Source organism: Salvelinus fontinalis, chromosome 29, assembly GCF_029448725.1.
Source record: "Salvelinus fontinalis isolate EN_2023a chromosome 29, ASM2944872v1, whole genome shotgun sequence".
Taxonomy (NCBI): Eukaryota; Metazoa; Chordata; class Actinopteri; order Salmoniformes; family Salmonidae; genus Salvelinus; species Salvelinus fontinalis.
Window position 1 is genome coordinate 22905717 of NC_074693.1, and position 18850 is coordinate 22924566.

The window sequence follows — 18850 nt, forward strand, 5'->3', positions numbered from 1 at the left end:
ACGAATTTTAGGCATGTTGTTAGGATCCTAATGTCCATTCTAGAGTACTAATATTTAATTATATGAGGCAGACAGTCATCAATGCATCTGTACAGTATAAAGAGGCTTTCATTTTGTAGGGGTATTGTTCTAGAATAGATTAACCAGTGTTAAAATAGTTTGTGTCTGTAATTATTGTGTGTTATGTTCTACAATAATTGATTAGGGCCTGGAGGATTTGTCAGGCGTGTTCTCGCCCTGTTACAGTTATTGAAATCATCAACCTTGTCTAGAATCACTCCATTTGCAAACATTTTCCAGGCACAACGCCCATCCCCGATAATTTATTATTAGGCGTTAACAGGGCACTCCCAAGGACTCAATTTAGCTAATGTCGTGGCAAAATATTAACCAAGGTGATTAGGAAGAGCCAACCATTGTTATCTTATTGATTCACTACACGTTCTTAGTTGAAATATCTGTTTTATGGTGGTAAAGGTTGAAAAATATTGCAGATATAGACATTCATTGCACACTTTTTGCCATACCATCAACATTATGGGATGTGATGTATGACTGTTCGATTTTTAGGAAGCTGCAGTTGAATATTTCTTCCGAGGCACTGACAAAACACAAGGACAGGGATTGGTTGGCAGCAGCACGTCATTCTTCAATCAGCATTGTACTTCACAGTACTTTGCCACATCTACAATCTATCCACACCTCAATTCTCACAATCAAATAAGTAGCATAAATGTGTAATCTACACTGATGATAAATTAATTACGGGTCTTTTTCCAACAATGCAGAGTTAAAGATAATTTAAAAAAAGTTGAAATAGTGAAATAAGGAATAAATACACAGTAAACAACAATAAGAAGTAAAAATAACATGGCTATATACAGGGAGTACCAGTAACAAGTCTATGTGCAGGGGGTAATTGAGTAGCTATGTACAGTATATATAGGTAGGGGTAAAGTGACTAAGCAACAGGATAGATAATAAACTGTTCATAATGTTTATTATCCTGTTGCCTAGTCACTTTACCTCTACCTATGTGGTGAGTGTGAAAATGTCCCCAGGGCCTGGGCTCCAGGGGCCCCCCATTGATTTTGTTAGTCATTCTCACTCAAATGATATTAACATTGCATCTGTCATGACAGGAAATTAGTTTTAAAACTACAAAAAAAGTATCTCTGCCCCAAGGCATAATAGATTGAATTGCAGGAAAGTTGTAAAACTGCAAAACAATTAGCTCTGTCCCATGAAAAAAACAAGTAGAATTGCATGAAATTTGTTATAAAATTGCAACAAAATAAATATTAGTCAAATAGCAAAACTTGCTTTAAAACTGCAAGATTTTCTCTATTCCCCATGGCAAAATGTGTAGAATTTTTTTTTATTTTTTTTTTATTTCACCTTTATTTAACCAGGTAGGCTAGTTGAGAACAAGTTCTCATTTGCAACTGCGACCTGGCCAAGATAAAGCATAGCAGTGTGAACAGACAACACAGAGTTACACATGGAGTAAACAATAAACAAGTCAATAACATGGTAGAAAAAAGAGAATCTATATACAATGTGTGCAAAAGGCATGAGGTAGGCAATAAATCGAATAATTACAATTTAGCAGATTAACACTGGAGTGATAAATCATCAGATGAACATGTGCAAGAAGAGATACTGGTGTGCAAAAGAGCAGAAAAGTAAATAAATAAAAGCAGTATGGGGGGTGAGGTAGGTAAATTGGGTGGGTAGTTTACAGATGGACTATGTACAGCTGCAGCGATCGGTTAGCTGCTCGGATAGCAGATTTTTAAAGTTGTTGAGGGAGATAAAAGTCTCCAACTTCAGAGATTTTTGCAATTCGTTCCAGTCGCAGGCAGCAGAGAACTGGAAGGAAAGGCGTCCAAATGAGGTTTTAGCTTTAGGGATGATCAGTGAGATACACCTGCTGGAGCGGGTGCTGCGGGTGGGTGTAGCCATCGTGACCAGTGAACTGAGATAAGGCGGCACTTTACCTAGCATAGCCTTGTAGATGACCTGGAGCCAGTGGGTCTGACGACGAACATGTAGCGAGGGCCAGCCGACTAGGGCATACAGGTCGCAGTGGTGGGTCGTATAAGGTGCTTTAGTAACAAAACGAATGGCACTGTGATAAACTGCGTCCAGTTTGCTGAGTAGAGTGTTGGAAGCTATTTTGTAGATGACATCGCCGAAGTCGAGGATCGGTAGGATAGTCAGTTTTACTAGGGTAAGTTTGGCGGCGTGAGTGAAGGAGGCTTTGTTGCGGAATAGAAAGCCGATTCTTGATTTGATTTTGGATTGGAGATGTTTGATATGAGTCTGGAAGGAGAGTTTGCAGTCTAGCCAGACACCTAGGTACTTATAGATGTCCACATATTCTAGGTCGGAACCGTCCAGGGTGGTGATGCTAGTCGGGCGTGCGGGTGCAGGCAGCGAACGGTTGAAAAGCATGCATTTGGTTTTACTAGCGTTTAAGAGCAGTTGGAGGCCACGGAAGGAGTGTTGTATGGCATTGAAGCTCGTTTGGAGGTTAGATAGCACAGTGTCCAAGGAAGGGCCGGAAGTATATAGAATGGTGTCGTCTGCGTAGAGGTGGATCAGGGAATCGCCCGCAGCAAGAGCAACATCATTGATGTATACAGAGAAAAGAGTCGGCCCGAGAATTGAACCCTGTGGTACCCCCATAGAGACTGCCAGAGGACCGGACAACATGCCCTCCGATTTGACACACTGAACTCTGTCAGCAAAGTAGTTGGTGAACCAGGCAAGGCAGTCATTAGAAAAACCGAGGCTACCGAGTCTGCCGATAAGAATATGGTGATTGACAGAGTCGAAAGCCTTGGCCAGGTCGATGAAGACGGCTGCACAGTAATGTCTTTTATCGATGGCGGTTATGATGTCGTTTAGTACCTTGAGCGTGGCTGAGGTGCACCCGTGACCGGCTCGGAAACCGGATTGCACAGCGGAGAAGGTACGGTGGGATTCGAGATGGTCAGTGATCTGTTTGTTGACTTGGCTTTCGAAGACCTTAGATAGGCAGGGCAGGATGGATATAGGTCTGTAACAGTTTGGGTCCAGGGTGTCTCCCCCTTTGAAGAGGGGGATGACCGCGGCAGCTTTCCAATCCTTGGGGATCTCAGATGATACGAAGGAGAGGTTGAACAGGCTGGTAATAGGGGGTGCGACAATGGCGGCGGACAGTTTCAGGAATAGGGGGTCCAGATTGTCAAGCCCAGCTGATTTGTATGGGTCCAGGTTTTCCAGCTCTTTCAGAACATCTGCTATCTGGATTTGGGTAAAGGAGAAGCTGGGGAGGCTTGGGCGAGTAGCAGCGGGGGGGGGCGGGGCTGTTGGCCAAGGTTGGAGTCGCCAGGAGGAAGGCATGGCCAGCCATTGAGAAATGCTTGTTGAAGTCTTCGATTATCACGGATTTATCGGTGGTGACCGTGTTACCTAGCCTCAGTGCAGTGGGCAGCTGGGAGGAGGTGCTCTTGTTCTCCATGGACTTTACAGTATCCCAGAACTTTTTGGAGTTAGAGCTACAGGATGCGAATTTCTGCTTGAAAAAGCTGGCCTTTGCTTTCCTGACTGACTGCGTGTATTGGTTCCTGACTTCCCTGAACAGTTGCATATCGCGGGGGCTCTTCGATGCTATTGCAGTTCGCCACAGGATGTTTTTGTGCTGGTCGAGGGCAGTCAGGTCAGGAGTGAACCAAGGGCTATATCTGTTTTTGGTTCTGCATTTTTTGAACGGAGCATGCTTGTCTAATATGGTGAGGAAGTAACATTTAAAGAATGACCAGGCATCATCAACTGACGGGATGAGGTCAATATCCTTCCAGGGTACCCGGGCCAGGTCGATTAGAAAGGCCTGCTCGCAGAAGTGTTTTAGGGAGCGTTTGACAGTGATGAGGGGTGGTCGTTTGACCGCGGACCCGTGGCGGATACAGGCAATGAGGCAGTGATCGCTGAGATCTTGATTGAAGACAGCAGAGGTGTATTTGGAGGGCAGGTTGGTCAGGATAATGTCTATTAGGGTGCCCATGTTTACGGATTTAGGGTTGTACCTGGTGGGTTCCTTGATGATTTGTGTGAGATTGAGGGCATCAAGCTTGGATTGTAGGACTGCCGGGGTGTTAAGCATATCCCAGTTTAGGTCACCTAACAGAACAAACTCTGAAGCTAGATGGGGAGCGATCAATTCACAGATGGTGTCCAGGGCACAGCTGGGAGCTGAGGGGGGTCGGTAGCAGGCGGCAACGGTGAGAGACTTATTTCTGGAGAGATTAATTTTTAAAATTAGAAGTTCGAACTGTTTGGGCATAGACCTGGAAAGTATGACAGAACTTTGCAGGCTATCTCTGCAGTAGATTGCAACTCCTCCCCCTTTGGCAGTTCTATCTTGACAGAAAGTGTTATAGTTGGGTATGGAAATCTCAGAATTTTTGGTGGCCTTCCTAAGCCAGGATTCGGACACGGCAAGGACATCAGGATTGGCAGAGTGTGCTAAAGCGGTGAGTAAGGCAAACTTAGGGAGGAGGCTTCTGATGTTGACATGCATGAGGCCAAGGCTTTTTCGATCGCAGAAGTCAACAAATGAGGGTGACTGGGGACATGCAGGGCCTGGGTTTACCTCCACATCACCCGAGGAACAGAGGAGTAGTAGGATGAGGGTGCGGCTAAAGGCTATCAAAACTGGTCGCCTAGAGCGTTGGGGACAAAGAATAAAAGGAGCAGATTTATGGGCGTGGTAGAATAGATTCTGGGCATAATGTGCAGACAGGGGTATGGAGGGGCGCGGGTACAGCGGAGGCAAGCCCAGGCACTGGGTGATGATAAGAGAGGTTGTATCTCTGGACATGCTGGTCTCAATGGGTGAGGTCACCGCATGTGTGGGGGGTGGGACAAAGGGGGTATCAGAGGTACGGAGAGTGGAACTACAGGGTCCATTGCAAACCAAAACAATGATAATGAAAACTAGCCTGAACAACAGTATGCAAGGCATATTGATATTTGAGAGAGACATACAGTAAGGCATAAAGTGATTGCAGGTCTTGATTGGGAGAGCTAGCTAAAACAACAGGTAAGATAACAGCAGCAATAACAGGGTGTTAGTCTAACACAGCAACAACAGGTAAAAATGGCGACGACTAGGCAGAGAGGGTCGGATTAACTACACACAGATCCTGAGTTAAAGCACAGAGCCGACAGGTAAAACACAAATAAACAGAATGGAGTACCGTGAATTAATGGACAGTCAAGCATGCATCAGCTATGTAGCCAAGTGATCATAGTGTCCAGGGGGCAGCCGTAGATGGAGCAGAGGAGGCCTCCACTAAGCTAGCACGCGGCGTATAAAGTTAGTAGCCCGGGGGGTGGTCTGCTCAGACGGAGGGGGTCTGGCGCAGTGGCGCTAGCGCTAGCTCTTCAGCTAGCCGGCAGATGGGCCTAGCTCGAGGCTAGCTCAAGGCTAACTGGTGCTTGCTTCGGGACAGTGGTGTTAGCCAGTAGTAGCCACTCGGTTGCAGCTAGCTAGCTGTGATGATACGGTGTAATTGTCCAGAGCTTGCGTCAGGAATCCGGTGATGTGGTAGAGAGAAAGCAGTCCTATATGCTCTGGGTTGATATCGCGCTTGCAGCTAGCCGGCAGATGGGCCTAGCTCGAGGCTAGCTCAAGGCTAACTGGTGCTTGCTTCGGGACAGAGGTGTTAGCCAGTAGTAGCCACTCGGTTGCAGCTAGCTAGCTGTGATGATACGGTGTAATTGTCCAGAGCTTGCGTCAGGAATCCGGTGATGTGGTAGAGAAAAAGCAGTCCTATATGCTCTCGGTTGATATCGCGCTTGCAGACTGGCAGGTGTTGGCCCGGTATTGAAGCTGGCTGTGTCCGAGTTGAGGGTGAAGACCGCAGCAGTGGCTAACTGACTACTAGCTAGTAGCTAGTTATCTGGCTAGCTTCTGCTTGGGGTTACGGTTCTAAAGTATAAAAAAAATAGCAGGTCCGTACCACATTGGGTGAGGCGGAATGTAGGAATGTATATTCAGTTCCTAGATGGAAAGTGAAATTAAAATATATACGAAATGTATACGAAAAATACGAAGACTATTTACTATTTACACGCTACAGGACAATACAGGACAATACAAACACACGTCCGACTGCTACGCCATCTTGGAACTATCTCTTGCAGGAAATGTACTTTTAAAATGTGTTTTCTTCTCTCCGCCGTCAAGAGGGTGGTCACTAAAACATTTTTCTGCAAGGTGGGGGGGCAAACCAAATCTTGCTTAGGGCCCCAAAAGGCTAAAGCCGGCCCTGTGGGTAGCCATTTGATTAGCTATTTAGCAGCCTTGATTTGGTCTCAGATATTGCTCTTTCCTCTGGCTGTTGTTTCCCCCTCAGGCAAATAAATGTCATTTCAATAATGGTATAAGTAACTAATCATCTCACTCCGTGTGTGTAAGTGCCAGTGATCAGATCGCACTGTGTGATGGGTTCACTGCAGGGGTCCATCACCAGAACCCACTGAGGGATGGGTTCACTGCTGGGGTCCATCACCAGAACCCACTGAGTGATGGGTTCACTGCTGGGGTCCATCACCAGAACCAACTGAGGGATGGGTTCACTGCTGGGGTCCATCACCAGAACCCACTGAGTGATGGGTTCACTGCTGGTGTCCATCACCAGAACCAACTGAGGGATGGGTTCACTGCTGGGGTCCCATTCATCCTCTTTAACTGGCTTGATTCTTTCTAACTCTCCTCTTTTAAAACAGCTCTGTAATGTTTCCTCTAATGGCAGTGTGAGGCTCACTTCCAAACGGGGCCTTGTGGGCCATGGTCAAAAGTAGTGCACTCCAGGGTGCCATTTTGGACACAGGATGAGAGGATTCTTTATGGTCTTTGTAAGTAAAGTTGTTGAGGAGTCAAAGGGTCCTTTCATAAGTATTTGCATTTAATCAGCACATCGGGAGGTACAGGAGATCTGGAGATCTGGGGACCCCTCTTTTTACGCTGCTGCTACTCTCTGTTTTTTCATACATGCATAGTCACTTTAACTGTACATACTACCTCAATTGGGTCGACCAACCAGTGCTCCCGCACATTAGCTAACCGGGCTATCTGCATTGTGTCCCACCACCCGCCAACCCCTCTTTTACGCTACTGCTACTCTCTGTTCATCATAAATGCATAGTCACTTTAACCATATCTACATGTACATATTACCTCAATCAGCCTGACTAACCGGTGTCTGTATGTAGCCTCGCTACTTTTATAGCCTCGCTACTGTATATAGCCTCTTTTTACTGTTGTATTATTTCTTTACTTAGCTATTGTTCACCTAACACCTTTTTGCACTAATGGTTAGAGCCTGTAAGTAAGCAAGGTCTACATCTGTTGTATCTGGCGCACGTGACAAATAAACTTTGATTTGATTTGTTTTGAAAATGAAGTCGCTTTGTCCACCTGGAAAGATTGCCAGAAATACAGAGGCATCATTCCCATGTGACAATACCAGGGGAAGTCACTTCCTCATAGCAAAAAACGAGCACGTAACAGGTAGTGTGGAGGGTAAAAGCTCTTTGCTTTTTTTATCTTCAATTAGTTATTTTCTCATTCCAAGACACCATTTCACTCATATATCAATGGCACATATTCAAATATTCCCTCATTCTCTGTTTGAAGCAGAAGGGGGCCTCAGATGGTTATTACAACAACACAAAGAGTTATCTATCCAAAATTGAGATGTATGGATGAACCACTTCTCAAATATTTTTGACTATTTTTGACTATATAACAAAGTTCAATCAACAAAAACATACATGATCAAATACAAATCTTAGAATCAACTATTAAATACATAATACAATACAAACCCTCCAACCCAAAAAGGCCTGTGGTGTTGATGGTATCCTAAATGAAATTATAAAATATATAGACAACAAATTCCAGTTACATATACTTAAACTCTTTAACATCATCCTCAGCTCTGGCATCTTCCCCAATATTTGGAACCAAGGACTGATCACCACAATCCACAAAAGTGGAGACAAATTTCACCCCAATAAATACCATGAGATATGCGTCAACAGCAACCTTGGGAAAATCCACTACATTATCATTAACAGCAGACTCGTACATTTCCTCAGTGAAAGCAATGTACTGAGCAAATGTCAAATTAGCTTTTTACCAAATTACAGTATGACAAACCACATATTCACCCTGCACACCCTAATTGACCAAAAAAACAAAGGCAAAGTCTTCTCATGCACTGTTGATTTTTTTTTTTTAAGAAGAAGCTTTTTTTCTCAATTTGGCATGAGGGTCTGCTATACAAATGAATGGAAAGTGGTGTTGGGGGGAAACATACACCATTATAAAATCCATGTACACAAACAAGTGTGCGGTTGAAATTGGAAAAAAATATTTCTTTCCACGGGGACATGGGGTGAGACAGGAATGCAGTTTGAGCCCCACTCTCTTCAACATATATATCAAAAATATCCTCTGTGTTCAACGTAAAACAAATAATGCATGCAGAGCAGAATTAGGCCGATACCCGCTAATTATCAAAATCTAGAAAATAACCATTCAATTTTAGAACCACTTAAAAGGAAGTGATTCCCAAACCTTCCATGACAACGCCATCACCTACAGAGAGATGAACCTGGAGAAGAGTCCCCTAATCAAGCTGGTCTTGTGGCTCTGTTCACAAACAGACTCCACAGAGCTCAAGGACAGCAACACAATTAGGCCCAACCAAATCATGAGAAAACTAAAAGATAATTACTTAACACATTGGAAAGAATTAACAAAAAAACAGCAAACTAGAATGCTATTTGGCCCTAAACAGAGAGTACACAGTGGCAGAATACCTGCCCACTTTGACTGACCCCAACTGAAGGAAAGCTTTGACTATGTACAGACTCAGTGAGCATAGCCTTGCTATTGAGAAAGCCTGTCGTAGGCAGACCTGGCTATCAAGAGAAGACCGGCTATGTGCACACTACCCACAAAATGAGGTGGAAACTGAGCTGCACTTCTTCCAAATGTATGACCATATTAGAGAGACAAATTTCCCTCAGATTACACAAACAAACCCAATTTTGATAAACTCCCATATCTACTAGGTGAAATAGCACAGTGTGCCATCACAGCAGCAAGATTTGTAACCTACAAGAAAAGGGCAACCAGTGAAGAACTGTAACGATGTGCGCTGAGAGTCGGGAAGCAAGTTCAGGGAGTGAGTGTTTTAATAAATAAACACAACATAAAACAAGAAACACGAACAACGCACAGACTTAACACTGGAACAGAAACAATGACGCCTGGGGAAGAAACCAAAGGGAGTGACATATATATATATAGGGAAGGTAATCAGGGAGGTAATTGAGTCCAGGTGAGTCTGATGATGCAGGTGCGCGTAATGATGGTAACAGGAGTGTGCCATAATAAGCAGCCTGGTGACCTAGAGGCCAGGCCGGAGAGGGATCACACGTGACAAGAACAAACCCATATTTTGTACTTTAACTATTTGCACGTCGTTACAACACCATATATGGACATAATATTACATTTGAAATGTCCGTATTCCTTTGGAGTGTAATGTTTACTGTTAATTTGTATTGTTTATTTCACTTTTGTTTATTATCTACTTCACTTGCAATGTAAACATATGTTTCCCATGCCAATAAAGCCGTTGGAGAGAGAGAGAGAGAGAGAGAGAGAGAGAGAGAGAGAGAGAGAGAGAGAGAGAGGAGAGAGAGAGGAGAGAGAGAGAGAGAGAGAGAGGAGAGAGAGAGAGAGAGAGAGAGGAGAGGAGAGAAGAGAGAGAGAGGAGAGAGAGAGAGAGAGAGAGAGAGAGAGAGAGAGAGAGAGAGAGAGAGAGAGAGAGAGAGAGAGAAGAGAGAGAGAGAGAGAGAGAGAGAGAGAGAGAGAGAGAGAGAGAGAGAGAGAGAGAGAGAGAGAGAGAGAGAGAGAGAGAGAGAGAGGCACTTAATTGTATTATTTGATTTACATAATCATCAGCAAATGAAAAAAGTGGGCAAGAGGCGGGTTTTTAAGAGTTTTTGAGAGTTGTTTATCGTTACAGTTGCCGTTAACGACAGGTTCCAGACAGCTGCACAGATCATACGTCTCCAGCCCTCTCTCGGAGCTGTCAGCTCTACAGCACAAAGTCATGTTGATTCTGATGTTTATCCAAACGGCTCGACGTGTGACCGCTTTTACTACCTTGTAAGACCTTCGGAGCCATCTGCAAAAACTAACCTGCCACACCTCATTAGCCCATACCCCTGTGAACATGGGAAGAGCTCACACACACATACACACACATACACACTCTGCTGCCAAAAACACATTTTTCAAATCCAAAGTGATGCTTCCTCAAACAGCCTGGGGGAGTGGAGGAGAACGATGGGCGGTGGCAGAAGGGGTCACTTGTTTTCTTGGATCCTCACAGTAATCCTAGCCTTTGATTTCTGGTGATGCCAGGCTGGCAGTCAGCGACCAGGCATTATTGGAGCTTCTTATACACGTGGTGTTTGGAACCAACCAACTGCCTTGTTTGGCCCTGTGTGTCTGTAGAGACCCCTGGGCTGGCTGGATGCAGCAGATTTTTCCCTGTGATGCCAGGGGGCACCTAGCCTGCACTCAATAAACAAAGCATTACAGGACCCCACCTTATTACACACCCAGCCTAGGATGTTGTGGACCCACCACCATGTTTGGCCAAGATGGGGCATGATGGTGTGTTATTTGAAATGGGTAGTGGTTTTAGTTGACAGTGTTGTTCAAAGAGTTTGGGATAGAGCTTGGTGTGTGTGTGTGTGTGTGTGTGTGTGTGTGTGTGTGTGCCAGTGGGTTCTTTTCTCAGTTCTCTCAGGTAAATGTGCGCTTATCAAATGTTGCCTTCTTTGTCATTCCAGGTATGCCCCTCAGTCTAGACTGTAAGGCCTTCTTTGGCTACAGCGGGGAGTCTAGACATATCATCTACTGGATGAAGGGGGAGAAGTTTGTGGAGGAGCTGGCAGGTCACATTAAAGAAAGTGAAGTCAGGTACTGTATATAATCTATCACTGCAAACTTTTCTCTTTCTCTGTTTCTGATGGTGTAAGTGTCTAGTTTCTGGTTATATACAGAAACCAGTGTGGATGTGACTGACACTAGCATATTATGCCCATTAGGGTTGTGGAGTAATGTCTTGTGGGTCTGAAAAATCATCAGGCTTCATTAGGAGTGTGATGTTCCACTGCCACATCCTGTGCTGTCCACTGTGACTGACAGCATAATACCTCCATCAGCGGGAGGGGATTTCTGCTTCGATATCAGCTCCAGGATTTGTACTACAGTCTAAATGGACAGAGGGGAAATTCCTCATGCACACAATGAGAAACTAATCACGTAACAATTTAATTCAGGGTAAATCCGGGCTTGTTGTAGCAGACTGCTACTTCTGAAAGATGATAAGAGTTCATCCTCTTGTTGGAAAGCTAGTAATTACCACATAAAGCTAGTAATTACCACATAAAACTAGTAATTACCATATAAAGCAAGTTATTACCACATAAAGCACGTACAGTAATTACCATATAAATCTAGTAATTACCACATAAAGCTAGTAATTACCACATAGATGTCATGTAAATGTAACCGCTCCTATCAAATGACACATAATTGTCTCAACTTCCCAGCCTGGAGTAGCCAGTAACATCAACTCCCCAGCCTAGAATAGCCAGTAGCATCTTCTGCCCAGTAGCACGTGGCATCACCTCCCCAGTATCCATTAGCATCAGCTCCCCAGTATCCAGTAGCATCACCTCCCCAGTATCCATTAGCATCACCTCCCCAGTAGCCAGTAGCATCACCTCCCCATTAGCCATTGGCATCACATAGCCAGTAGCATCACCTCCCCATTAGCCATTGGCATCACATAGCCAGTAGCATCACCTCCCATGTAGCCAGTAGCATCACCTCCCCAGTAGCCAGTAGCATCACCTCCCCAGTAGCCAGTAGCATCAAATCCCCAGCCTGGAGTAGCCAGTAGCATCATCTCACCAGCCTGGAGTAGCCAGTAGCATCAAATCCCCAGCCTGGAGTAGCCAGTAGCATCATCTCACCAGCCTGGAGTAGCCAGTAGCATCATCTCACCAGCCTGGAGTAGCCAGTAGCATCATCTCACCAGCCTGGAGTAGCCAGTAGCATATTAAAGTAATAAAGTACACAATGGATTTCAAAACTACTGAACTGACTCCACACCAGAACCCACCACTACAATTCTAACTCTACTATCTACTGCTGGCAGTCTTCAGCCAATCATCAAGTTTGCAGACGACACAACAGTAGTAGGCCTAATTATCAACAATGACGAGACAGCCTACAGGGAGGAGGTGCGGGCCCTGGGAGTGTGGTGCCAGGAAAATAACCTCTCAAACAATGTCAACAAAACAAAGGAGCTGATCGTGGACTTCAGGAAACAGCAGAGGAAGCATCCCCCTATCCATGTTGACAGGACCGCAGTGGAGGTAGAAAGCTTCAAGTTCCTCGGCATACACATCACTGACAAACTGAAATGGGCCACCCACACAGATAGTGTGGTGAAGAAGGCGCAACAGTGCCTCTTTAACTTCAGGAGGCTGAATAAATGTGGCTTGGCACCTAAAATCCTCCAACTTTTACAGGTGCACAATTGAGAGCATCCTGTCGGGCTGCATCACCGCCTGGTACGGCAACTGCACCACCCGCAACCGGAGAGCTCTCCAGAGGGTGGTGTGGTCTGCCCAACGCATCACTGTGGGCAAACTACCTACCCTCCAGGACACCTACAGCACCCAATGTCACAGGACGCTGCCCTATATACATAGACTTGAAATGACTGGCCACTTTAATAATGGAACACTAGTCACTTTAATAATGTTTACATATTTTGCATTACTCATCTCAAATGTATATACTGTATTCTATTCTATTCTACTGTATGTTAGTCTATGTTGCTCTGACATTGCTCGTCCAAGTATTTATATATTCTTAATTCTATTCCTTTACTTTAGATTTGTGCGTGTTTTGTGTATTGTTGTGAAATTGTTAAATATTACTTGTTAGATATTACTGCACTGTTGGAGCTAGAAACACAAGCATTTTGCTACACCCACAATAACATCTACTAAACACGTGTATGTGAGCAATAAAATTAGATTTGCTACAAGTTCAGACAGCTGGCTATATTATTTAAATGTTTTGCTGACATGGCTAATTGAGTGACTGTCAGTGACTGACATAACAAGAGAAAAATGACTGATTCACAACCAAATTTCAAACGTTCTGTTGATCTACTATTCAACTGACCCCGAACTGAGTTCCTAGGTTGGGGACCCCCTAGCAGCTTGGGGCCCTAATTGACCGCTTATGTCACTTATGCCTGGAGCCGCCCCACCAGCACATGGCCAAACCAAAACCAACCAATGTCTCTCTCTCTCTCTCTCTCTCTCGCCAACAAAACGAGGCTGAATGTATCTACAGTTGTGCAGATGAGATGGGAAAGTGACTGAAATTAACTAAGAAAAGCAGATATTATCACATGAATGGCTAGAGGCGGAGATATAGAGATACTGTAGAGAGCAGAGATGAGTTATTTGTTCACAGGCAGACTGGAATTTTCTGTCAGCCAAGAATGATGACTAAGAAGGGAGAGGGGAAAGGCTACTTATTTAAGAGGCTCTAATAACCCTATGAACAAAGGAGTTGCCAGTTTTCAGTAGAAATATGTCTGAGATTTCATATAAAGAAGTCTAGGTCAGGTTAGTGCAGTAAGATACTCTGACCCAGTTTCTCTCAATGCTCCTGGTGGATTAATGCAATCTGAGAGAGAGGCAGATCTGGCTCTCAAGAGAAGACAGGCTATGTGCACAATGCCCGCAAAATGAGGTGGAAACTGAGCTGCACTTCCTAACCTCCTGCCAAATGTATGACCATATTAGAGACACATATTTCCCTCAGATTACACAGATCCACAAAGAATTCGAAAACAAATCCAATATTGATCAACTCCCATATCTACTGGGTGAAATACCACAGTGTGCCATCACAGCAGCAAGATGTGTGACCTGTTGTCACAAGAAAAGGGCAACCAGTGAAGAACAAACACCATTGTAAATAGAACCCATACTTATGTTTATTTATTTTCCCATTTTAAATGTAACTCTTTGTACATCATTACAACACTGTATATAGACATAATATGACATTTGAAATGTCTCTATTCTTTTGGAACTTATGTGAGTGTAATGTTTACTGTTCATTTTTATTGTTTATTTCACTTTTGTTTATTATCTACTTCACTTGCTTTGGCAACTTCAACATATGCCAATAAAGCCCTTAAATTAAACATTTAAATTGAGAGGGAGAAAGAGCTGGAGAGAAAGAAAGAGGAAGAGAGAAATGGGCTGTGTGCATATTGTGTGTTTGTGGGCGTGTGTGTGTGTCTCTCTCTCTGTCTGTCTGTCTGTGTGTCTGTCTGTCTGTGTGTTTGTGATGGTCAAAGTGAACATATGCGTGTGCCTGACTATGAATATTCTCTTCTGATGGGGAATTTTAGCAAGTAGCTCATCATTCAGAATGACCTCTATCACAAATCGCCACATCACATCAGTCCTTCTCAGTGGCACTGCAAAGACCTGCTCTTTATTTTCATTTGGAGGTTTTGAAGTGCTCTTGTGGGGGAGAATTTTCACGCCTCTGCGCTGGTTTTGTTTTCTTTCCAGCCGAGCCACTAATTATGTATTACGCCTTCCTCTCACCTCTAGAACTGCGTCCTCCTTCCTAGCGTGGAGGTACAGCATTATCCTTCCTAACGTGGATGTACAGCATTATCCTTCCTAACATTTAGAATGGAGCCGGAGGGGATGGCTGACATTTTACGGGCTCCTAACCAACTGTGCTATTTGTGTGTTTTCGCATTGTTTGTAACTTATTTTGTACATAATGTTGCTGCTACCGTCTCTTATGACCGAAAAGAGCTTCTGGATATCAGAACAGTGATTACTCACCTCGAACTGGATGAAGATTTTAGTCTGACGCAAAGGATATGCTTCTTCTCTGAGACCTGGCCCAAATCCCTGTCATTCACGTGAAGAAAATACGGAAATACAGAGGAGATTGGGGTGCCTTGTGAAAATTTGTTGGTGAGTGGGTAACCCGCCTATACTATCCGTTCTATTGGCCAACTTGCAATCACTGGAAAATAAATTGGATGATGAATAAACTGGACTATCCTACTGTCATGGCGTTGGCTTGATGGGGGAGGTTTATGACCCCCATAAATACCTTTCTCCCTTTCCTCTCTCTTGACTACAGAAGGACTCTTGAATAGCCTTTGTTAAACATATAGAGTCTGGGAACATCAAAAGGTGGGGGGAAAGGAACCATATTTCAGTAATCCAACCAGTTGAAAATATGCGTTGGTACTCAATGAATATGATGCCAGGTCAGATGGCGTCTGAGACATTGTGAATGATGACAGGATGACATAAACTGTATATTGGAAAGTCTACACATTCTAGTTATCAGATTCACATGGAATTGTTGTGCAATTTAAATGTTTAAATATGAAACTATTTGTGAAAAGATTAAATGTAATTTTAGCTTCCAAATGAGAGAATTGGGTTTTCATAAGGTTAAAGCTCTGCTCACTCAGTGGCCTGCCCCTGTGAAGAGACATGGGTTATAAACTATGAAACACGCCCTTCTCTCCCCTCCTATATAAAGCCCTTGACGAAAATGTAACTTTCTGTTCCGATGACATTAGGGCGACAGTCCTATGTTGAAAGTGTTCAGATAATAAGCTGTTCCGAGGACGTGAGGACGACGGTCCCACGTTAAAAGGGCTCAGATAATAACCAAACAGAATATAGCACGAGCTTAAATGTATGACAACTTAATATGAACTTTGAACCCTTATTCACTTCAGAAGTGATACCTCCAAGCCAATTGAGTTAGCGGCAGCCACGTTAAACGTGGGCTAGGAAAGGACGGATGACTTATCCAGTCTAACACACAACGACGATACTACAATGTATCCAGTTTACCCCAGAGACATTCTTCTGAGGACAGGAAGATCTCTGTTGGGCAACACGGCCTTCCATCTACGACCAACCTATTGAAGCGCAGCTCAGAGTAAATATTCCTTGCATTTTCCTTTTCCAAATGGGCAGTTATGTAGAATGCATAGGATTCTGTAGTTACGATAGCATAGCTCACGAGGTTCCATTGAGACCCAAAACCCTTTGTTCCTAGTCTTTTTTTTTCTTTTTTTAAGGAGGGTGGATCAGCTTAATATTGCGGAAAGAATGTTGCTTCCAATGTAATTGTCTGCATCATTTCCAATCCCCCATATTTTTTGGGGTAAATATATATATCCATTCACGTATGCATACATATACACATATATACATACACATACCTACATAGACATACATACTTTTTTTAAAGAGTATACCTTTATTATTATTCCCTGCAAACCCTACCACCGATCCCCCAATTGGAGTAAACTGATAAACATTTCTGTTTTTACCTTCAATTTATACATCTTATACACATTTTACATTTTACAGACACAGTCTACTTTATATGTTGTTCCTAGTCTTCCCTCGCTTTCATTCAAACCAAACCCCCTCTCTTTGTGTAACCAGCCGTCATATCGTTTCCGCCCACCAGGGACATTTTTCATGTATGACATAATTAGTAATCAATGTACGATCCATTCTGGGTTTATGTAATTCTGTGTGATTATTTAGGTATTTAGTAAATAAATAATTCAACCAAATTTTCTATTGCTGATTCAACTTGTTAGCCAGGGTTCGTGAAGATAACCAAGAATTCTACGATGTTCAGATGAGACTGAAATAAGGTGACGATTAATTTTGACTGCTATTGATGTAAAAGATTACTAGGTCTTTAAGAGTTTTTTCGGAAGATAACAGCTCTATAAACATTCTTTGGTGGTGTCCCGACTTTCTAGTTAATTATTTACCTGATTAGCTTAATCGGGTAATATTAATTACAGAGAAATTATTTTATAGAATAGCATGTCATATCACTTAATCCGGCATAGCCAAAGACACGACACTACCAACAGAACATTAAAAACGGTAATATCTTATGTTTCACCGAGTCGTGGCTGAATGACGACACGGATAATATACAGTTGGCTGCGTTTTATGTGCATTGGCAGGACAGAACAGCTACGTCTGGTAAGACGAGGGGTGGTGTGTGTCTATTTGTCAATAACAGCTGGTGCGCAATGTCTAATATTAAAGAGGTCTCGAGATATTGCTCGCCTGAGGTAGAGTACCTCATGATAAACTGTATACCACATTATCTACCAAGAGAGTTTTAATCTATATTTTTCATAGCCGTCTATTTACCACCACAAACCGATGCTGGCAAGAAGACCGCACTCAACTAGCTGTATAAGGCCATAAGCAAAGAAGAAAATGCTCATCCAGAAGCGGCACTCCTAGTGGCCGGGTACTTTAATGCAGGCAAACTTAAATCCATTTTACCTCATTTCTACCAGCATGTCACATGTGCAACCAGAGGGGAAAACTCTAGATCACCTATACTCCACACACAGAGACGTGTACAAAGCTCTCCCTCGCCCTCCATTTGGCAAATCTGACCATAATTCTATCCTACTGATTCCTGCTCACAAGCAAAAACTAAAGCAGAAAGTACCAGTGACTCGCTCAATACGGAAGTGGTCAGAGGACGCGGATGCTACTCTACAGGACTGTTTTGCTAGCACAGACTGGGATATGTTCTGGGATTCATCCAATGGCATTGAGGAGTACACCACCTCAGTCACCGGCTTCACCAATAAGTTTATTGACGACGTCGTCCCCACAGTGACCGTACGTACATATCCCAAACAGAAGCCAAGGATTACAGGCAACATCTGCACCGAGCTAAAGGCTAGAGCTGACGCTTTCAAGGAGCGGGACACTAATCCGGATGCTTATAAGAAATGTCGCTATGCCCTCAGGTGAACAATGAAACAGGCAAAGCGTCAATACAGGACTAAGATTGAATCCTACTACACTGGCTCTAATGCTCGCCTGATGTGGCAGTGCTTGCAAACTATTATGGACTACAAAGGGAAACCCAGCTGCAAGCTTCCTAGTGACGCGAGTCTACCAGACGAGCTAAATGCCTATTATGCTCGCTTCGAGAAAAGCAACACTGAAGCATGCATGAGACCACCACCTCTTCCAGACTACTGTGTGATCGACGCTCTCCGTAGCCGATGTGAGCAAGACCTTTCAACAGGTCAACATTCACAAGGCTGCGGGGCCAGACGGATTACCAGGATGTGTACTCAGAGCATGCGAGGACTAACTGGCAAGTGTCTTTACTGATATTTTCAACCTCTCCCTGACCGAGTCTGCAATACTTACATGTTTCATGCAGACCAGCATAGTCCCTGTGCCCAAGACAGCCTATAGGAAGGAGGTCAGAGACCTGGCAGTGTGGTGGCAGGACAACAACCTCTCCCTCAACGTGAGCAAGACAAAGGAAATGATCGTGGATTACAGGGAAAATAGGGCCGACAGGGCTGTAGTGGAGTGGGTCGAAAGTTAAGTTCCTTGGGGCCCACATCACCAACAAACTATTATGGTCAAAACACACCAAGACAGTCGTGACAACACCACCTGGTATGGCAACTGCTCGGCATCTGACCATAAGGCGCTACAGAGGGTAGTGCGTACGACACATCACTGAGACCAAGTACAGTACATCACTGGTGCCAAGCTTCCTGCCATCCAGGACCTATATACTAGGCGGTGTCAGGGG

At 43.9% G+C, this 18850-nt stretch overlaps 1 protein-coding gene across 1 annotated transcript in view; it reads left to right on the plus strand.

The window, feature by feature from the left end:
• Positions 1-18850, plus strand: part of LOC129827616 (X-linked interleukin-1 receptor accessory protein-like 2) — a 471721-nt gene that overhangs the window by 424620 nt on the left and 28251 nt on the right. Inside the window, exon 7 of the mRNA XM_055888620.1 lies at positions 10933-11062. Within this exon, the coding sequence (XP_055744595.1) occupies positions 10933-11062 (130 nt within the window). The remainder of the gene's footprint in view (positions 1-10932; positions 11063-18850) is intronic.